Source organism: Rhamphochromis sp. 'chilingali' (genome assembly GCF_963969265.1).
Source record: "Rhamphochromis sp. 'chilingali' genome assembly, chromosome: 8".
NCBI lineage: Eukaryota > Metazoa > Chordata > Actinopteri > Cichliformes > Cichlidae > Rhamphochromis > Rhamphochromis sp. 'chilingali'.
In genome coordinates this window covers 14,367,113-14,389,867 of record NC_137935.1, presented here as the reverse complement: position 1 = coordinate 14,389,867, position 22,755 = coordinate 14,367,113, and the positions used below count along the sequence as shown (strand labels likewise).

Sequence of the window (22,755 nt, the reverse complement as noted above, 5' to 3'; positions counted from 1 at the left end):
CAGCGGCCACTGCCCTGGTAGAGGCATCGCAGAAAACATGGATTTCCTTAGTTACTGCTGCAGAGAGTGGTATTGAGGTGAACATTCTGGGAATCTCAAGTTGTTGTAGATGTTTGAGGGAGTGTTTCCACTGTTGCCACTGTTGTAATTTGTCTTTAGGGAGTTCAGTGTCCCATTCACAAATGTCAGTGGAAATGTCTCTGAGTTTGACCCTGCCCTCTACAATGACAGGGACAGCAAAGCCGAGTGGGTCATACACACTATTAGCGACTGACAATACTCCACGCTTGGTAAAGGGCTTCTCATTGATGGTTATTTGGAACCTGAACAAGTCTGTAGACAGGTCCCAGCCCAAGCCCAAGCTTCTCTGCATGGGTGTCTGCCCAAGGTCAAGGCCCTGCATGTCAGCTGCAAGGTCCTCACTTGGAAAAGCGTTTGTGATGGTAGGACAGTTGGATGAGATTTTATGCAGGCGTATGTTACACTGAGCCAGCATCTTCTGAGCCCCACAGAGAATGTTGATGGCCTCATCAGTGGAAGGAAATGATTTTAATCCATCATCCACATAAAAGTGGCGTTCAATGAACTCTCTTACATCATTGCCGTGTTCTTTTTCTCCCTCCATCGCTGTTCATTTCAGTCCATAAATGGCCACTGATGGGGAGGGGCAGTTCCCGAACACGTGGACTCTCATCCTGAATTCCTGTACTTCTCCATCCAGGTTATTGTTTTTTGAACCACAAGAAGCGAAGGTAGTTGCGGTGGTCTTCTCTGACAACAAAATTGTAAAACATTTGCTCCACGTTGGCCATGACTGCGTATGGGTCAGACCTGAAACGCATCAGAACTCCCACAAGAGTATTATTGAGATCTGGCCTTTTTAGTAGCACATCATTGAGAGAAACATTGTTGTATTGCGCACTTGAATCAAAAACCACCCTAATTTTTCCTGGCTTCTGAGGGTGATAAATGCCAAAACTAGGGAGATACCAGCATTCTTGTTCTGGAGCTAAAGCTGGAGCTGGTTCAACGTGGCCCTTACTGAAAGTTTTGTCTAAAAACTCAATGTAATGTTCTTTCATTTCAGGTTTCTTTTTCAGTGTTTTGCGGAGCGTCATTAAGCGACTAAGGGCTTGGTCCCTATTGTTGGGTAAACGCTGTCTGGGGGAGCAGAATGGAAGTGGAGCTACCCAATTGTTCGCCTCATCTTTAGTAAAGTCTCTGTGCATAATTTCCAGGAATAGTGCATCTTCTACTGAAAGAGCCGTTTTGTCATCGTCTGCTGTTTGCTGGAAAATGTGTCTGCCTACTTCTGCTTGTGTCTTCTCGAATTTAGGACAGCTTTCTGTGTATTTGTCTTTTATATAGATTTTGCTTGCACAGGGGCTAAGGGAGGTAGGGCGCCCGTTATTCAGAATGTCTGTCTTGAAAGAGTTTACTGTGGGTTTGTGGGCACCTGAGAGGCAGACATCACCTACAACCACCCATCCCAGATCGAGGCATTGGGCATAAGGTGCACTGTTTGGACCATTTACCTTGTGAGCTTGGATGATGTCCCGGCCCAAGAGGAGGAGAATGTCCGCGGCTGGGTCCAGAGGAGGGATCTGTGAAGCGAGTGCGTGTAGATGAGGGTGAGCCAACACAGCCTCCTTGGTGGGTATCTCATCTTTATTATCTGGAATGTGATCACATTCTGTCAGTGTGGGCAGCACCATGGACACTTCCTCATTTACATCCTGAATAACGAAATTAGTTGCTCTGCGTCCTCCAGCCTCTGACAAACCTGCACATGTTTTCATGGTGTATGGGAGCATAGTGTCTTTCACATTAAACATGTCGAAGAAAGCAGACCTGGCTAAGGATGAGTTGCTTTGATCATCCAACATGGCGTACATCCTCTTTTTCTCTTCAGGATTTGTGCGGGGATACACGTCGACTAAACAAATCTTAAAGCAGGATTTGCCTTTTAGACGTGGGCCACACACCTCTGTGCAAGCAGTTGTGGTTACAGGGCTTGAAGGATCAGACTCCCCGTCGTGGCTTTGAGGCAGGAGGTTAGAGTCCTTGGTTGCCCACAGAGGTGGGCCAGCATGCATGGCAGACACGTGAGCATCACTGTTACATTCCGAGCATTGGATAATGGCTTTGCAATCGTTAGCTCGGTGACCTGTGGAAGAACAACACTTATAACAAATAGCATGTTCTTTGAGGATGCTTTTCCTTTCATCTAGTGTTTTTGACCTAAAACCCCTGCATTTGGCAAGTGAATGGGGCTTGTGGTGAATAGGACATTGTCTGTCTGGGTTGAGAACTGACGTTCGAGCTGTGACATTTGTTTGACTAATATCTGTTCTGTTCACTGCAACCGCACCTCTGTATTTAGTTGGTTTCAACAATGGCTTATCAGGTTTTGGAGCTACTATGTTTGAACTTTGTAACATAAAGCTAGGATCTGTTTTCATTTCTGCATAATCATTTATAAACTGGACAAAATATGAGAAAGGTGGGTAAACTGCACCGTTGTCCCTTTTGTATTTTGTCCCCTGTTTCACCCAGGACTCCTGGAGTCCATAGGGGAGCTTTTCCACTATCGGGTTTATCCCCCTTGGGGTGTCCGGAAAGCTAAGGCCGGGTAGATAATTTTCACTTTGTGCATACTCTAACCCCAACAGGAGATCTGCAAGCTCCTGCAATAAGTGAGTGTCCTTATTAGATATTTTTGGAAAAGACTGTAAGCGTTGGAAAAGTGCCGCTTTGACTACCTCTGGAGAACCAAAACTTTTGTCCAGACGTTGCCACAAACGTTGAAGACCTGCGTGTGGGTTGTTCACATGGACCGCCCTGATCCTCAGCGCATGTTGTAGTGACTCCCCGCTGAGCCACTTGGTGAGAAGGTCAAGCTCTTCGCTGAACTTGAGGTTGAGGCCTTCTATGGCGTTGCGGAAAATGGACTTCCAGGACAAGTAAGACTCAGGACGGTTGTCGAAAACCTTGAATCCCGCTGTCAGCAGATCACGGCGTGCTAGATAGGCTGTGAAATCTGAGAGTTCAGTCTTTGGAGGCAATGAAGGTTTAGGCTGGGTTGAAATGTCAGTTTTTCTGTTTATAGGAGGGGACTTTGGTTGCTCCTGATCTACAAAATCAGTGAGATGTTCACCTGGAGAGGAGGCAACTGGTGGTTGACTCTGTCGTAGATGCTGAGCGTTGTTATTACCAACCAGTTGTCCTGTATCAGGCTTTCCGTCTTCATTAACTACCAAGCTGCGGTTAGTGAAGTGAGCATTCACATAATCTTGAGCACGTCTGATGGAAGGAGGTGTCTTAGAGGAGACTCCTTGTTCTGTGAGGTCAACGGCTTCATGCTCCATCGGCTGCTGCTTCCAGGACATGAGCTGCGGCGAGTAGTGATGGGTCGTTCGCGAACGAAATGGCTCTTAGAGCCGGCTCTTTGACGTGAACGACGCGAGCCGGCTCCTTATCGCGAGCCGTCACGTGGGGTTTTTTTTTTTTTCTTTCTTTCTCTCAGCCTCTCTCTCGCACTTTTTTTCCGCTTCACTCTGCACGCGAGCCTTGTGCTTTACGCTGGGCAGAGGGGGGAGGGGCGGTAGTTACACTCAGTAGCACAGGAACAGAGCCAGAGAGAGAGAAAGAGAGGCAGGGACAACAACATTAGAAAGGTATAGTAATCATCCACAACTATTTTCGGTTGCAGATGATAAAGGATTGAGAAAGTTTATTCATGCAGGTCCATATGACAGAGAATATGCATGTTCTTTTAGTTTTCATATTATAATTTATATTTAATTGTGTTGTGGTTTGCAGTGTTTTGTGTTCTTTTCACTTTAAATTTGTGAAAGGAAAAAGCTGAAAATTTAAATAGTTAAAACTTGAAATGTGAATAGTTGATTTTTGTATTATATGATTTATTTATTACATTTTATGTGGAGTGAATAAATAAAAGTATATTTACGGTGGCCCCTAGACACAAAGCACATACAAACTTCAAATCACGTACGAACTCTGAAGCATGTACAAACTCCAAAACACGTAAAAACACGTACAAACTCCAAAACACGTAAAAACACGTACAAACTCCGAAGCACGTAAAAACTCAGAAGCATATAAAAACTCAGAAGCACATAAAAACTCAAAACACGTACAAAAGACAACAGAAGTGCTCCAGGATGCTGGGCGCAGTGTTGAGCCTTTGTTATCTTGTGGCTACACAAGCCAGCAAGTACCAACGACCGGATTTGGTGTGTGGTAATAACAGGTAAATGAACTTTTTTTTAAATTATTTGAATATATATATGAGTGCCTGTGTATAAATACACAAACAATACACACATGCTTTCAGTTGTGTAATTTAAGTGATCTAGTAGCTCTGCTTTGGAAGTTCAGTTCATGCTAGAAATGTGTTTTGGAGTTTGTACGTGTTTTGTCTCTAGGGGCCACCGCATATATTTATATATAAACATATATAAATAAAACCACTTGTTTTTATGTTAGTAATTCCTTTTGTGCATAATTTTATATTATTGTTAATAATAAATTAATTAAAGCAACAAAACAACCTGAAGAGCCGGTTCGGAGCCGAAAGAGCCGGCTCTTTTTAGTGAGCCGAACCGAAAGAGCCGGATCTCTAAAAAGAGCCGGAAATCCCATCACTAGCGGCGAGCACTGCTTCAGCCTCACCCTCCTTCTTTAGAGCGTTTAGTGTTGCCTCGATGCGTGCCTTCTCAACCTCCATGTCGATCTGGCATTTGGCGTACTGTGCTCTGGTGCGGGCGGCTTCTGCTTCTGCTCTGGCTCGGGCTGCAGCTTGACTGGTAGATGTACGACGTGAAGAGCGTGAAGAGCGTGAGTGGCACTCTGACCGGACCACCATCTGGGAGAGAGGCGGTGACGCTTCAGGCTGAGACATCTTGGGTGCTTGATAGGTAGATAATCTTCTTACTCTGCTGCCCTCAGGTGAATGTATGGCTATTCACCCTATGCAGCGAGCTTAACATAAGAGGAGATGGTTCCAGGAACGACAGGACACATCGCTTTGTCTTTGTGTCTTTAACTGAAAACCGATTTTTCCTCTTTTAATTTTTAAGACTGTGAACATACAGTAAAATAATACGTAAGCATCAGTATCAACATATGTTGTAAACAAAACAGAAGTTAGCAACATAGCTTTCCTTATGCTTTACATTCATCACTAACATCTTTCCTTATACGTTCAAATAACCTTTTTAAGTAACATGAAAGTAACAAATCTTACAGAAAATGAAGTTAGACATTGCTTACTTACAGATTATGGCTCAACAAACTCCCCAACGATGTAAACTGGGCTTAAAGTTGTGCAGCTTGTTTTCTGCTCCATGCATTTTCTCACACTGCCTGCGTGAACTTTGCCTGCTGCTTACAACCCATCACCAAAGGGGGCAGTGTAGTGCACACCAAATAACCAAAGAAGAAACTGAAGGGGTAATACTGCCCACTATTGGGAAACCTGAGAAATTCGCCAGCCAAAGAAACCCAGCCAAGCCACAAACGAGGGGCAGAATAGATGATGACAGTTTTACAGTAAAAGACAATTCAAATTTGGGCTGGAATTTTTTTAACATTGCCTGTTGAGACTGAAGAAGAACGCAAGAACATTCATTATTCTATTATAACTGTTGAGAAATACAATAATATGCAACCAAACTGAAAAGATACACAAAAATATGTTGTTTTTTGTGAGCTTGAGGTCATCTTGATAAGTAATATACTCACAGTGTTACCTTACCTTACTGGCGTGGTCTGCTGGGGCGGCAGCATCTCTGCTGGGGACAGGAAGAGACTGAACAGGGTGATCCGAAGGGCCAGCTCTGTTCTAGGATGCCCTCTGGACCCAGTGGAGGTGGTGAGTGACAGGAGAACGGCGGCTAAGCTGTCATCCCTGATGGACAACATCTCCCACCCCATGCAGCAGACTGTGACAGCACTGAGCAGCTCCTTCAGTGGGAGACTGCGGCACCCACGGTGTGGGACAGAGATTTCGCAGGTCTTTCCTCCCCACTGCTGTCAGACTCCATAATAAAGACTTTAACTGATCAAGCACACACATCCATACATATGCAATAATACTAAGTGCAATAATCCTTTCTGTCATCGTTGTATTTTTACTCAGTTGTATATAGTATTTGTATTTGTATTCTATTTTTATCTTATTGTATATTTATTTTATTTTATTCTACTATATATAGTATTTTATCTATTCTGTACAGTTGTGTACTGTATTTATTCTTATTGTATTCTAATTTTTGCCTCATAACTTTTGCACTGTCCACTTCCTGCTGTGACAAAACAAATTTCCCACGTGTGGGACTAATAAAGGTTATCTTATCTTATCTTATCTTATCTTATCTTATCTTAATATGCCTGGATACAAAAGCAATATCTGATGAGGTGTATTTTAAGCCCTGCCCATTCTCCTTGTTTTTTTGCTGAAGGGTGGTGTCCAAGATTCATCAACACAGCATGTAAATAAAAGGGAATGGCAAAGCAATAAAATGAAATGATCAGGGTCAGAAAATCTGAAAGCTGTCATGAGCTCATTTTTACTAAGCAATTTGTCCTTGTCCATTTTGCTGTATTCCTACTTTTCTTATGCTATGTCCTCTTCTCTGTTTCCCTCTTCGTGTCAGCTTCAGGGACAATTTAATCTAAACAGAATGCAGAAGAGTGGAGATGTCATCCTGGGTGGACTGTTTCCAGTCCACTTTTTCTCAAGCATTCCTGACCTGTCTTTTACCTCACAGCCACAACAACCTTCTTGCCACGGGTAAATATGATAAGGAAACAACAGAAAAAAGAGAGAAACAGGACAAACTTAATGCTAGTATGAATGTAACTGTCATATCTAAAATAAATATACTTTGCTGATTAGCAAAGCTAAGAAAAATGGATGTTGAATGAAGCTTCTTGGTTATTTTTTCATTAAAATATCCCTTTAATTATTGTTATTCAGTTTCCTTAATTGTTTTTTTTTTAAATTAGTTTCTATGTTCAGGGGTTTAGGCAAGCACAAACCATGGCTTTTGCAATTGATGAGATCAACAACAACTCCAGCTTGCTACCTAATGTGACATTGGGATACACCCTTTATGATAATTGCGTTGAACTTGGAATTGGATTCCGTGGAGCATTTTCATTAGTCAGTGGTCAAGAGGAACAGATTATATTACACAGTACATGTGTTGGAAATCCTCCAGTTGTAGGGATTGTGGGTGATTCTTCCTCTACACGTTCTATTGCTATCTCCAGCATCTTAGGTTTGTACAGAGTACCCATGGTAAGTTATCAGTTTAACCATAATATGTCATTTTTGTTTATAATCCTGTAATTGTAAATTTAATGTGAAAATAATGTACAACATATTGTCTGTTTTTCACAGGTGAGTTATTTTGCCACATGTTCCTGTTTGAGTGACCGTCAAAAGTATCCATCCTTCTTTAGGACGATCCCAAGTGATGCTTTCCAGGTTAAAAATCAATCTGGACAAATACAAAAAGTCAACAGCAGCTGATGAGCAGCACTCATGTTTTAATCTGTTCTCACTTAGGTACGTGCAATGATTCAGATTCTAAAATATTTTGGCTGGACTTGGGCAGGTCTGCTCATCACTGATGATGATTATGGACTTCATGCAGCCAGATCCTTACAATCTGAGCTGAGTGTGTCTGGAGAAGGTTGCCTTGCCTACATTGAGGTTTTACCTTGGGACAAAGACACTGATGAACTCAGGAGGATTGTGAATGTGATGAAAAAATCAACAGCTCGTGTGGTCATTGCATTTGTACATGAGAGTCACATGATAAACCTTATAGAAGAGGTGCAGTTTTAAAAGAATTTGATTGTTTCTTGGTATAAAACTATGCATTTCTACTCAGTGTAAATGATGTATTAAATTTTTATTTGAATGAATGCAGAAAACAAATGATATAAAATACATTTTAACATGACAAAATGCTTCAGTAACATGAAAATGTCACCAAAGTAGTTGTTAAATGATCACTTTTTACATTTGGTTAAATAAAATGCACAGGTAGCCAAGCAGAATGTAACAGGTCTACAGTGGTTGGCCAGTGAAGGTTGGACAGCAACAGCTGCTGTGCTTCAAACAACTAAGTTCATGCCATACCTGTGTGGTACATTGGGCATTGCTATTCGTCGAGGAGAAATAACAGGGCTCAGGGAATTCCTATTAAAAATACGTCCTGACCTACATCACAATACTAACTATGGAAATAGCATGGTGAAAGTTTGAAATTTACTAGCTGCAACAAATTTTTCTTGTCTATATTAAAACAAAACACAAAATAAACATTTTCCAATAATGTGTTTCAGGTGAATGAGTTTTGGGAATTTACATTTCAGTGTAGATTTGCTCCAGCTCCAGCAGGTTGGCTGGAAGGTGGAGGTGCACTATGCACTGGACAGGAAGATCTAGAAAATTTGAACACTGAGTTCTTGGACATTTCCAACCTCCGGCCTGAGTACAATGTATACAAAGCTGTTTATGCCCTGGCATATTCCCTTGATGACATGCTGCGATGCAAGCCAGGAAGAGGGCCTTTCAGTGGGCACAGCTGTGCCACTCTGCAATCACTTGAGCCATGGGAGGTGCGTTATTAATTTATCTTCATCTGAGTAAATCATTTATTCTATAATTACTTTCAGAACAAAATGTATCCTATTGGATAAGAAAACAACAACAATTCAACAAGTTGAAATGAGCTGAAGAGAGCTAAATGATTTTTTCATATTAAGGAAAAGTAGTGTTTAATATATTTATATTAGAGCACATTAACTAGTATGCATATATATGGCACAATTGGAGATGTTCCTGTTTAATTTAGAACTCGATTTTAATGCCTTTAATATGTACAGGTATAGTAAGCGTTAGATTTAATTTGGTTATTGGATAGTGGGTGCCACTGCCTGCACTGTGAAATTAATTTCTTATATATTACTTTTTAACAGCTTCTTTATTACTTGGAAAGGGTAAACTTCACCACTCCATTCGGTGATCAAGTGTCATTTGATAAAAATGGTGATGTTGTGCCAATTTACGATGTGATGAACTGGTTGTGGCTCCCTGATGGAAGCACTGAAGTTCATAATGTGGGTGAGGTTAAGGGGTCAGCTTTCAAAGGTGAAGAAATCCTACTTGATGAAGACAAAATCTTCTGGAACTTTAATTCCAAAAAGGTTACACATGGCTTTTCAGACTTTACCTTTTGTCACATTTACAGTTAATGTCATTCTGCTAGGAAATATTTATTTTTGTGCAACAGCCAGTTCAATCGGTATGCAGTGAGAGCTGTCCACCTGGTACCCACATGGTGAGAAGGAAGGGGGAACCTAAATGCTGTTTTGACTGCATCCCTTGTTCTGAGGGAAAAATCAATAACAAAGGCAGTAAGTCTTTTATTTCGTTTTTTTTAATCTATCAGCATGACATATTGAATTTCATTTTCATTAAATATAATATGCAGTTCTCCATCTTCCGCTTTCTTCATCTTTCTCCTTTTGCCAGACTCCTTGGAATGCACCAGTTGTCCAGAGGATTTTTGGTCAAACCCCCAGCGTGACCACTGTGTTCCAAAGAAGACAGAGTTTCTGTCCTACCATGAGCCTTTGGGTATTTGTTTGACAGCAACCTCACTGCTGGGCACATGTACATGTGCTGTTGTTCTAGGGATCTTTTTCTACCATCACAGAACACCCATAATACGTGCAAACAATTCAGAACTTAGTTTCCAGCTATTGCTATCACTCAAGTTATGCTTTCTTTGTTCACTGCTGTTCATTGGGCGACCCAGGCTGTGGACATGCCAACTCAGACATGCAGCATTTGGGATCAGCTTTGTGCTGTGTGTCTCATGCATCCTGGTAAAAACCATGGTTGTTCTGGCTGTTTTCAAAGCCTCCAAGCCAGGAGGGGTAACCAGTCTGAAGTGGTTTGGTGCTATGCAGCAGAGAGGAACAGTTCTGTGCCTTACATCTATTCAAGCAGCCATCTGCACTACCTGGCTTGTTTCTGCTTCTCCAACTCCACATAAAAACACCCAATACCAAAATGATAAGATTGTTTATGAGTGTGCATTTGGGTCAGCTGTGGGTTTTGCAGTGTTATTGGGTTATATTGGTGTTCTAGCTTTCCTCAGTTTTCTAATTGCATTCCTGGCAAGGAACCTCCCTGATAGTTTTAATGAGGCCAAGCTCATCACATTCAGCATGCTGATCTTCTGTGCTGTGTGGGTGGCCTTTGTTCCTGTCTATATCAGCTCACCAGGAAATTATGCAGATGCAGTGGAGGTATTTGCTATCCTGGCCTCAAGTTTTGGACTCTTGATCACACTGTTTGGACCCAAATGTTACATAATAATAATGAGACCCGAATTGAACACAAAAAAGTCTATAATGGGTCGTGGCAGTGAGTCTTAATTATTTTTCCACATAGACTAGACAAGCAGCTTTAAAGTATATTAGAAAGAAGAGAAACTCCAGTAGTTATGACACGTTGAATAGGATGCAGTAGAAACATGTTTTTCTCTTTTTTCTTTGAGGGGTGGGTGTTAGTAGTAACATTTGAATTTTTGATCATTACAGTTGAAACAATAGGCATTCAGCATTAGGTATTTAGATAAATTGTGGCAGCCTTTTTCTCTCTCTTTTTTTCAGTCTTGCTTTCTACTGGGGATATTTGTTGGAAAAAGCACACATTGTCAAACCACATTCACAGATAAAATATAAAATTTGTACCAAAAAAATCCATAAACAAAAATAAATAAGGCTTAAAATAGTGCACTATTGTCATGTTATGTAGGTTAAGCTTAGAGTGAGTGCACGAAGTTGTCAAAAAATATAAGTGTGAATGAACTGATAAATGGGACTGACCTGTTTTTAATCACACATTATTCGCATATTCTGAATGACGGTACTGTAAATATAGTGGCTGTTTCAGACAGAAGGATGAGATAGAATCTTCTGTAAACATATAGGATTTTGGAAAATGTTAAGCATGGACTTTCATGGGGTTAGAAGCAAAAGCATTTTTTTTTTATTGTACGCAGTACGCATCATTATCTCATTTTTCACAGACGTGAGGTTTAGAGGTGTCTGCATATTAAGCCTTCATGTTAATCTTGAATAAATATAAACTACTCACAAATTAAACAGAACAGTTAAATCAAAGACTGTATTTTTAAGAATAAAAATCTTTTAGAATTGAAAGTCTTTACTGATATACCCTGTAGATATATTTGAGAAAGAGATTTATAATCAGTTCATCCATGCACCCATTTTTTCCAATTATCATTGGATAGATCACATGGATAGAAGCCTAAGCAAGGTTGCCCGGACCTTCCTCTTCCCAGCCACCTCCTACAGCTTATCCGGGTAAACATCAAGGTGTTCCCAGCCAGTCAAGTAATATAATCTCTCCAACATGCCTTGCGTCTGCCTCCTTCTGGTAGGACATGCCCAAAATATCTTATCCAAAAGGCAGCCAGGAACCGTCATTCAGCCAGATTCCTGAACCACCTCAACTGGCTCGTTTTAATGTTGAGAAGTAGCAGCTCTACTCTGAGCGTCTGTCAGATGGTTGGTCTCCAAGAAGGCTGATTACTCTGAACTATTGCTTTGCACATATGTTTTGCATAAACAACAGTTAGAACCCATTCCCAGACATGAAGAGGCAGCAAAACCACCCTGTCATCCACTGACCAAAATCCCAATGTACAGGAAGCAAGCCGAGGGAAAAGAAAAATAACCACGTCTTCTTGCTGCCTCTGACCAAGGACCTGGCCACAAGAAGGATTTGTATGGAGATATGAAAATGTGAGAGCTTGTAGAATAAAAAGTGAGAATGTGTAGAAAAAATTTGAACTCAAAAATGGGATATTGCACAGTGGCAGGAATGAGCAGTAGTACAGACTTCACAGTACAAAAAAAATTTAGTGGCAGTTAGTACAGTATTGCACATTTTTTTCCTAATATAAATACCAATAACGTGAAGTGACCAGTGCAGATTGTACAGTGTAGTTGTGAAGCTGCAGGGTAGCTTCTGAGTGCATGCTGTGGAGTGTTTTTTATGTGTTTAAGTGTTGTGGTTCAGGTGTCGTATGGCTTGATGGTAGAAACTGTTTTTAAGTCTTGTAGTCCGGGCAGACAGACTGTAACGTCTGCCAGATGGTAACAAGGGGAAGAGCTTATGTGCTGGGTGGCTGTGGCCCTTGATGATGCTTTGCGGAGGCATCGCTGAAGATAAATGTCCTGAATGGCAGGAAGCTTCATGCCAGCGATGTGTGTAACCGGTGTGATTCTGCATTGTGTCTGATAAAAAAGGTAAAAGAAAGAAAGACCTCCAAGTAAATAATTTGCCCACTCCAGCTCCTCTCCCACAGGGGAATTGTAGAAAAGGGCTGGCATTTATTTTTACATTAAAGATAAAGTATGCATTTACACGTGACATATTTGACATAAGATAAAACAAAAACATGAAATCTGACATACCTGATAAAAAAGGTAAAAGAAAGAAAGACCTCCAAGTAAATAATTTGCCCACTCCAGCTCCTACGACCAAATACAAACAGTGGGGAAGAGGGTTAGCTCAACCCACCACAACTTCCAAGCTAGCAAGGAGTATATATTCATGCTAGCATTTATGGCACCTGAAACACATTTATGATACACACATACTACACACTTATAACATCTAACAAAAAACAGGCTTAATAATGACAATAATTGAACTAAAATCACAATCAACATCAGGGTGGCTAAATATGAATTATATGTGTGTTTTAAGGTTTTGGAAAGAAATGACACCCACCTCTCCCACAGGGGAATTGTAGAAAAGGGGAGAGGCAAAAGGGGTACACTGTATTTATAGGACTGCACAAAAGAGGAAGAAGAAAAGAATGAGGAGGGGCTCTAACTGATAATGAACATAACTACAGGCTTGGAGGTCCTAAAAGTCAGGTATAAAAGGAGCAGTTTGGGGGTTTAGAACACATTTTGTGTAATTATAACAATGTGATTTATGACCCTGTTACATGTGCTCTGCTGCCTTCACCACCCTCTGTAGTGATTTACGGCTGCTAGCACAGCAGCTTCCGTACCAAACTGTAATGCAGCTCATCAGCAAGCTCTCGATTGCACACCTGTAGAAATTTGAGGTGATGCTAGCGTTCATGCCAAACTTCCTCAGCCTCCTCAGCAAGTAGAGAAGCTGGCGAGCTTTCCTGATAGCAGTGTCTGTGTGAAGGGTCCAGGAGAAGTCCTCCGTGATGTTGACTCCAAGGAATTTGAAGCTGCTGACCCTTTCGACCTTGACACTGTTTATGTGGATGGGCTGGTGTTCCCTGACTGGTCGTTTCCAGTAGTCCACTATCATTTCTCTAGTTTTTCTGATGTTGAGAGACAGGTTATTTTACAGACACCACTTGTACACTGCCATCACCTCCTCTCTATAGGTCGTCTCATCATTGTCTGTGATTAAGCCTATGATAGTTGTCATCCGCAAACTTGATAATGGTGTTAGACGCAGTCGTGTGTAAACAGGGAATAAAGGAGGGGGCTAAGCACACAACCCTGTGGCATTTCTGTGTTTAGGATGAGTGATGATGAGGTGTGCTTACCAACTCTCACAACCTGGGGCCTGTTTGTGAGGAAGTTTAGACTCCATCTGCAGATTGGTGTTGCTAGGCCAAGGTCAAGGAGCTTCGAGGTAAGTTTTGAGTGGATGATGGCTGTGGCGGAGGCGTGGCCCCGGGCGCAGCTGCAGGGGAGGAGTGGAGCAGAAGGCTCAACAGGGCGGCGCTGCGAGGCCGGTAAGAACAGCTGATGGTGTTTATGTACTGATGATGGTCTCCCTCCGCTGTGTTTTTATAGTGAGACGGGGAGGAGCGGCCAGGGAGAGATCAGCTGGGCTCGTGAGCTGTCAGGCTGTGCGACTGATTCAGCTGTCAAAACAAACACGTCAATAAATGTGGAATTTGGCAGTACATACCTGCGTGTGCGTGTATTTGTGCCTGGTGTACTCCACAATGGCGTTAAATGTTGAGCTGTAGTCGATGAAGAGCATTCATGAATATGTATTCCCTTTTTCCAGGTGAGTGAGGGTGGTGTGCATTGCCAGGACGATGGCACCCTCAGTGGCTCTGTTTGTCCGATAGGCGAAGGGGGTCCAGTGTCTCAGGGAGGGAGGAGCAGATGTGACCTTTGACCAGCTGCTCGAGGCACTTCATGATTACGGACATCAGTGAAACAGGACGGTAGTCATTCAGATAAGAGACCACGGATTTCTTAGGAACGGGAATGATGGTGGATGTTTTGAGGGACGTGGGGACCACTGACTGCCTCAGGGAGAGGTTGAAGATGTTGGTGAACACCTCTGCCAGCTGGTCGGCACACGCTCTGAGAAGCCGGCCTGGGCTGCCGTCCAGACCCGGAGCTTTGTGAGGATTGACCTTTTTGAAAGTCCATCTCAAAGCTTCTGTTTTGGGGTTAGAGTTGCAGCCTCACTGTCCTCCTCAGGATAGAGGATCTGTTCTCTGTTGTCGCCTTCAAAACGAGCAAAGAAGTTGCAAAGCTCGTCTGCGAGAGTTGCGGCGGGCTGAGCACTGCCTGTGTTGTCCTTCTTGTAGTCAGTGATGCAGCGCAGTCCATTCCACAGTTGCCTGGTGTCAAAGCTGTGGTAGCTGGACATTTTGTCCCTGTAGTCGTTTCTGGCCTTTTTTATGGACTTTCGGAGGTCGTACCTGGCTGCTTTATATGCATCAGCGTCCCCGGAGTTAAAGGCAGAGGTCCGCACTTTTAGCATGGCACAAATGTCTTTATTTACCCAGGGTTTCTGATTTGGATATATCCGGACGGTGGTTTTAGTGATGGTATTGTCCATGCATTTTCCAATATATCCAATGACAGAGTCTGTAAGTTCATTGATGTTGCCATCAGTTGCATCCACAAATATCTGCCAGTCAGTTGTCTCAAAGCAGCCCTGTAGGACCCCCTCAGCCTCACTGTCCCATTTGTAGATGACCCTGGAAACAGTTTTTTCCTGTTTGAGGCTTTGTCTGTACGCAGGCAGCAGCAGTATGGAACAATAGTCAGCCTTGCCAAAAGCTGCGTGGGGGAGTGGTTTGTAGCACTCTTTGAATGGAGTGTAACAATGGTCCAGTGTTTGATCACCTCTTGTGGGGAAGGAGATGTGTTGATAGTTGATAGTACTTCATGTTGGCTCTGTTGAAGTTTCCCAGCACAATAAAGGCAGCTTCGGGATTTTTGTTCTCAAGTCCAATAATGATGTTATACAGTTCGTCCAAAGCCGTAGCTTTATCAGCATGTGGGGGGATGTAAACAGCTGAAAGGAGAACTGAACTGAACTCCCTCGGGAGGTAAAAAGGTCTGACTTGGTCAGCAGCTTGAGGCTCTGAGAGCAGTACATTTTTAAGATACACACATCTCTAGCCCACAAAGAGTTAACCATAAAGCACACCCCTCCTCTCCTTCTCTTACCTGAGTCCTTCGTTCGGTCTCCCTGGTAAACAGTGAAAGTTTGTTGTCCAGAGACTGGAGATTCACGAGCAGGATGCTGGGCAGAGGTGGCTTGCTGTTTCTCTGTCGGGATCGGCTCAAAAATCCGGCGCATTTCCCCCTCTTTGTAAACAAAGGATCCCAGGTAGCAGAGCGTTCACGGTGTCGAAACCTACTGTAACATCTGAACTGGCTGACGAACGTAGCTCCCAAAGCATTTGTGTTTCATGTCAAGTATATGATTGTGCTATGCGCACAGAAATAGAAAGCAGTACAAAATAAATAATAACATTTTTGCTGAGATGACTGGGCGCTCTCGTCGGTGTGGCCATCTTACGGCGCAACGTGAAGGCGGAATGCGCAACCGCAAGCCAGAAACTAAACTCAGTTACCAGCTCCCCTTCCTTATTACTTACCTTCTACTTCACTTTAGCCTCCCGAGGCTCTGTAATCAGCCATCTGTATTGTGTCAATGCCAACCATCTACTTTCCTTATTGGCCTCATGCTCTACAACCTAAGGAAACCCTCACCACTACCCACCTGGACTGGTACCAGTCTCAAGAAATGAGATCGGTACCAGTCCACTTAGTCTGGCATTCAAAATAATAATATTGATTAAAAAAAATATACTGATATTTTTTCAAAGAAAACCCAAACTTTGAACTTGGAATTTTTTTTTTTATCATTCCCTTTTGAGACATTTACCATGAATTTTGCTGTACATGAATTATAATTCGACAATAATTTGATATATCTCTCAGTGTGCACCTCATATTTTGGTTGAACCAAAAGAAAATCATTCTTCCTTTATAACTGTTGAAAAATAAAATAACATTAAAAAGGAATAAAATAAACAAAAGTAATACACTCACAGCGTTACCTAAGTCTTCCTCGATACAAAACCAATCTCTGATGAAATGTGTTTTAGGCCCCGCCCTTTCACCTTGTTTTTCTCACATGGGTGGTATGGAAAATTCATCAACACAGCATCTCAATAAAAGGGAATGGCAAAGCAATAAAATGAAATGACTAGGGTCCAAAAATCTGAAAGCTGTCATGAGCTCATTTTTACAAAGCAATTTGCTCTTGTTCATTGTGCAGTATTCTTATTTTTCTTATACTATACCCTCTTCTCTGTTTCCCTCCTCGTGCCAACTACAGGAGCAATTTCATATAAACAGAATGCAGAAGAGCGGAGATGTCATCCTGGGAGGACTGTTTCCAGTCCACTTTTTCTCAAGCATTTCTGACCTGTTATTTACCTCACAGCCAGAACAGCCTACTTGCCACAGGTAAGTATGACAAGGAAACAACAGAAAAAAAGAGAGAAACAGGACAAACCTAATGGTAATATAAATATTAAGTAATTATATTAATATATTAGTATAAGTAATTATATTTTGTTGATTAATAAAGCTCAGCTAATTTCTACGTATCCTGATGTATTTTTCAAATCAAAATGTTTTTTGTTAGTTTCAATGTACAAGGATTTAGGCTGGCACAAACCATGGCTTTTGCTGTTGACGAGATCAACAACAACTCCAGCTTGCTACCTAATGTGACGTTGGGATACACTCTTTATGACAACTGTGCTGAACTTGGAATTGGATTCCGTGGAGCGTTGTCATTAGTCAGTGGTCAAGAGGAACAAATTATATTACATAATACATGTGTTGGAAATCCTCCAGTTGTAGGGATTGTGGGTGATTCTTCCTCTACACGTTCTATTGCTATCTCCAGCGTCTTAGGTTTGTACAGAGTACCCATGGTAAGTTATCACTTTAACCATAAAATGTCATTTTTGTTTATAATCCTGTAATTGTAAATTTAATGTGAAAATAATGTACAACATATTGTCTGTTTTTCACAGGTGAGTTATTTTGCCACATGTTCCTGTTTGAGTGACCGTCAAAAGTATCCATCCTTCTTTAGGACGATCCCAAGTGATGCTTTCCAGGTTAAAAATCAATCTGGACAATACAAAAAGTCAACAGCAGCTGATGAGCAGCACTCATGTTTTAATCTGTATTCACTCAGGTACGAGCTATGATTCAGATCCTAAAACATTTTGGCTGGACTTGGGCAGGTCTGCTCATCACTGATGATGATTATGGATTTCATGCAGCCAGATCCTTACAATCTGAGCTGAGTGTGTCTGGAGAAGGTTGCCTTGCCTATGTTGAGGTTTTACCCACTGACAAAGACACAGATGAACTCAGAAGGATTGTGAATGTGATGAAGAAATCCACAGCTAGTGTGGTCATTGCCTTTGTGTTTGAGACTCACATGATAAACCTTATGGAAGAGGTGCAGTTTTAAAAGAATTTGTTTCTCTAAACTGGTTAATACATGTATTATGTCTTTATTTGAGTGGAGTACAGAAAAATAATGATATAGAATTAATTTTAAGTCAAGCAAGTACTTCAATGTCATGATGATGTCAGTTGTTGCCATTTACAATACTGCTTTTTATATCTGATGAAATAAAATGCACAGATAGAAAGGCAGAATGTAACAGGCCTACAGTGGTTAGCCAGTGAAGGCTGGACAGCAACAGCTGCTGTGCTTCAAACACCTGAGCTCATGCCATACCTAGGTGGTACACTGGGCATTGCTATTCGTCGAGGAGAAATACCAGGGCTCAGGGAATTCCTATTACAAATACGCCCTGATCTACTTGACAGTAATAGCTATGGAAAGACAATGGTGAGAGTTCAAAACTTTACTGTGTTAGCTGCGAAACTTTTATTTTGTCCTTTTAAAACACACACACACATACACACACACACACACACATACAGCTATTAATAATATGTTTCAAACATATATTTCAGGTGAATGAGTTTTGGGAATTTACATTTCAGTGCAGATTTGCACCAGCTCCAGCAGGTTGGGTGGAAGGTGGAGGTGCAATATGCACTGGACAGGAAGATCTAGAAAATGTTAACACTGAGTTCTTGGACATTTCCAACCTCCGGCCTGAGTACAATGTGTACAAAGCCGTTTATGCCCTGGCATATTCCCTTGATGACATGCTGCAATGCAAGCCAGGAAGAGGGCCTTTCAGTGGGCACAGCTGTGCCACTCTGCAATCACTGGAGCTATGGGAGGTGAGTTATTAATTTATACTTCATCTTCATCTGAGTAAACCATTTATTCTATAATTACTTTCAGAAAAAAAATTGTTGGATAAAAAACAAACAAACAATTCAATAAGATGAAATGAGCTGAAGAGAGCTAAATGGATTTTTCATATTGAGCAAAAGTAGTGTTTAATATATTTATATTAGAGCACATTAACTAGTATGCATATATATGGCACAATTGGAGATGTTCCTGTTTAATTTAGAACTCGATTTCAATGCCTTTAATATGTACAGGTATATTAACCCTTTAGAGCCGATCGGAGTGGGCACGCTCTGTTTTGCGTAACTATTTTTAAATCCCGGTAGCACTGCAACCACTTAAGCTAACGCAAAATTTTTTTTTGCATATGAAACCGGAGGAGTTGTACTTACATCTTATGCCATCAGCTTGTCCTAGGTCACGGTTTCCTTCCACATAAAGCTTTGCAAAAACTGCATAAAAAGCGCTTGCAGGAACAAAAACATAATATTCCAGAAACACGCTTTGCCGATCCGATCAGCTGTTCATAACACTTCCTACGTTGGAATAGACGTCAGCGCGAACTTTTGCATTTCCGCCATTACCTGCCCGAAACCGGAAGTGACGTCATTTTCGCGGAAATGTAGTCTTTTTTACCATCAGGGCCTCAGGGCCTATACTGGTCTTTTTAAAAGTTATCTTTGACTTTATGACTTTCTGTGTCGCTTCTGGGATGCTTAGGACTCATATTGCACTGCTGGAAATAGTTTATTTTGATGCATATGCTGCTTTTTTGCAAATTTCCAGTATAATATTTATTTTCGTTTTTCCTGCAGTGTATAAAAATTGGTGTATTTCAAAAATAAAACTATGAAGACACTCAAAATAAATTTCCTGTGGTGGGAAACTATTTTGTGCAACTTTTTTGTATTTACAGTTTTGAGGGATAAACCTCTTAAATTTCTCTAACTAGAAATATATGTTAAAAAAGCAAAAACGATTTTCAATTTTTTTGTAGTTTATTGCACTTTTTTGCAATTTATGTAATTACTATGCACTTAATGAATACATATTATTAAAATCTGGGCTATAATGGTTGTATTGATGTATAGCAACTTGAAATGCTCCCAAAAATGGCTCCACAGCATGTAAAAGTATAAAGTAAGCTCTGGCGGACTTGGTTCTATGGTAGGTCTTAAAGGGTTAAGTGTTAGATTTAATTTGGTTACTTGATAGTGGGTGCCACTCCCTGCACTGTGAAATTAATTTCTTATATATTACCTTTTAACAGCTTGTTTATTACTTGGAAAGGGTAAACTTCACCACTCCATTTGGTGATCAAGTGTCATTTGATGAAAATGGTGATGTTGTGCCAATTTACGATGTGATGAACTGGTTGTGGCTCCCTGATGGAAGCACTACAGTTCAGAATGTGGGTGAGGTTAAGGGGTCAGCTTTCAAAGGTGAAGAAATCTTACTTGATGAAGACAAAATCTTCTGGAACTTTAATTCCAAAAAGGTTTGATATGTTTTTATTTGACAGTTATCTTTTATGACATTTGTATTACATAAAATTGTAGCAGGCAATATTTATTTATATTTTGTCCAACAGCCAGTTCAATCGGTATGCAGTGAGAGCTGTCCACCTGGTACCCACATGGTGAGAAAGAAGGGGGAACCCAAATGCTGTTTTGACTGCATCCCTTGTTCTGACGGAAAAGTCAGTAATATAAGCAGTAAGTGTTTATCTTTCAACATTGCATAAAAATAAAATTTAATTCGTATCTGTATATAATATGCATTTTACCATCCTCCCCTTTCTTCATCTTTCTACCTTTTATTAGACTCCCTGGGGTGCACCAGTTGTCCAGAGGACTTTTGGTCAAACCCCCAACGTGACCATTGTGTTCCAAAGAAGACAGAGTTCCTCTCCTACCATGAGCCTTTGGGTATTTGTTTGACAGCAACCTCACTGCTGGGCGCATGTACATGTGCTGTTGTTCTGGGGATCTTTATCTACCATCACAAAACACCCATAGTACGTGCCAACAATTCAGAACTTAGTTTCCAGGTATTACTGTCACTTAAGTTGTGCTTTCTTTGTTCACTGCTGTTTATTGGACGACCCAGGCTGTGGACATGCCAACTCAGACATGCAGCATTTGGCATCAGCTTTGTGCTGTGTGTCTCATGCATCCTGGTAAAAACCATGGTTGTTCTGGCTGTGTTCAAAGCCTCCAAGCCAGGAGGGGGAACCAGTCTGAAGTGGTTTGGTGCTATGCAGCAGAGAGGAACAGTTCTGTGCCTTGCATCTGTTCAAGCAGCCATTTGCACTGCTTGGCTTGTTTCTGCTTCCCCATCTCCACATAAAAACACCCAATACCACAATGATATGATTGTTTATGAGTGTGCAGTTGGGTCCCCTTTTGGTTTTGCAGTGTTATTAGGCTATATTGGCATGTTGGCTGTCCTCAGTTTTCTAATTGCATTCCTGGTGAGGAATCTCCCTGATAGTTTTAATGAGGCCAAGCTCATCACATTCAGCATGCTGATCTTCTGTGCTGTGTGGGTGGCTTTTGTTCCTGTTTATATAAGCTCACCTGGAAATTATGCAGATGCAGTGGAGGCATTTGCCATCCTGGCCTCGAGCTTTGGTCTTTTGATCACACTGTTTGGACCCAAATGTTACATCATCCTGCTGAAACCAGAATTGAACACAAAAAAGGCTATAATGGGTCGTGGTGCTGAATTGTAAACATTTTTCCACATAAATTAAAATACATGGATGAAAATAAATACATTTAAATTATTAGATCATAAATATATAAACAATTCGATTCATTTAATACTCATATTACTCAGTCTTTTATTTCTTACTTTTCTGAATCTGATTTGTATTCAAAATATATTGACCAGGGTTTATAATACTCTTACACTCCATAACCAAGCATGTGAATTTGAAAGTATCAACAACAGAAATAGTTGATACAAAGAAGATTTAATCCATTTTTCACATAAATGAATTTTATGCAAGATTGTTAGCGTTTTAACAAGTTTTAAATACAAGAATGTTTTATTTTTGAGCAATAATTTTGGATTATAAGCAGGGGTGCCTTTTATATTAAAAGGCACTGTTTTTGTCCGAACCACTTTTCCGAGAATACGCGCTTCTTTTGCGGTTCGGGCTCCTTCTGACAGTTCTTTGGAGGTGGAGGAACACCAAAGTAATTGCTTAAAGGGTTAAAGGAGCTTGCTTCTTCGACATCTTGAAGAGTTCTAAACAAATGTCTGTCCTCCTCCAGAAAATGTTATGTAAGCAAACACGCTTTGCAACTTCTTATCTGGTGCACGTATTTTATTTTAAAAGCGCATGCGCACCTGCAGACCACTTATGTGCACCCCTGATTATAAGCAATCAAGACATAACACTTGATTCCTTAGATGAATCCTGGCTAGATGTAGAACAAGCACTTTGCAATAATCTAGAGATTTCAGACCTACCATTTATAAGCTCAAACATCCAACGACATGAATGCTTCAAAAGCATCAGCTCTTCTCTGACAGCATGGTGGGAGTTTCTAAAATTGACGGAGTCTTCATTAATCCCATGCAAACGTACACCTGTCTGGAACAACCCTGACATATTACAAAACAATATGATAAACTTTCCAGATTGGAGTGGTAAAGGAATCAAATACTTAGAACATATATTAGAAGGAACAGAATTTATTCCATTTGACGGACTAGTTACACAATATGGGATCAACAAGAAAAGATTTTTAGAATATCAACAAATTAAATCCATAGTAAAAAAGAAATTTAAACCGGGTCAAGTTGAACTATACAAACACCACCAAGTGTGGTTCAATTTCTTACTCTTAAAACCCCAAAATTACTTTCCAAAATATACAGAATGCTTTCTAAAACGGATGAATCAATATCACTTCCTATTGCAAAATGGAAAGCGGATTTATCAGTTAACTTAGATCAAAACTTCTGGTCTAAGATATGCTTAAAAACCTTTCATTTAATTAGAAATCCCAGTCTTCAATTAATTCAATACAAAATAT

The 22,755-nt window shown here is 40.9% G+C and overlaps 2 protein-coding genes across 2 annotated transcripts in view; both read left to right on the top strand.

The window, feature by feature from the left end:
• LOC308400654 (extracellular calcium-sensing receptor-like) overlaps window positions 1–21,440 on the top strand; it is a gene marked incomplete at its 3' end in the record, with an annotated part of 40,221 nt that extends 18,781 nt beyond the window's left edge. The window contains exons 2-10 of the mRNA XM_080888491.1: window positions 6,681–6,817; window positions 17,054–17,348; window positions 17,451–17,537; window positions 17,618–17,887; window positions 18,077–18,286; window positions 18,415–18,690; window positions 19,977–20,204; window positions 20,298–20,421; window positions 20,530–21,440. Of these exons, the coding sequence (XP_080744617.1) occupies window positions 6,681–6,817; window positions 17,054–17,348; window positions 17,451–17,537; window positions 17,618–17,887; window positions 18,077–18,286; window positions 18,415–18,690; window positions 19,977–20,204; window positions 20,298–20,421; window positions 20,530–21,440 (2,538 nt within the window). The remainder of the gene's footprint in view (window positions 1–6,680; window positions 6,818–17,053; window positions 17,349–17,450; window positions 17,538–17,617; window positions 17,888–18,076; window positions 18,287–18,414; window positions 18,691–19,976; window positions 20,205–20,297; window positions 20,422–20,529) is intronic.
• On the top strand, window positions 8,563–10,485 carry LOC308400993 (vomeronasal type-2 receptor 26-like; the record flags this gene model as incomplete). Its single annotated transcript, XM_080889060.1, has 3 exons — window positions 8,563–8,658; window positions 9,333–9,456; window positions 9,575–10,485. The coding sequence occupies exons 1-3, from the start codon at window positions 8,581–8,583 to the stop codon at window positions 10,483–10,485; spliced, it is 1,113 nt and encodes a 370-aa protein (XP_080745186.1). The 5' UTR covers window positions 8,563–8,580.
• Window positions 21,441–22,755: the final 1,315 nt, after the last annotated feature.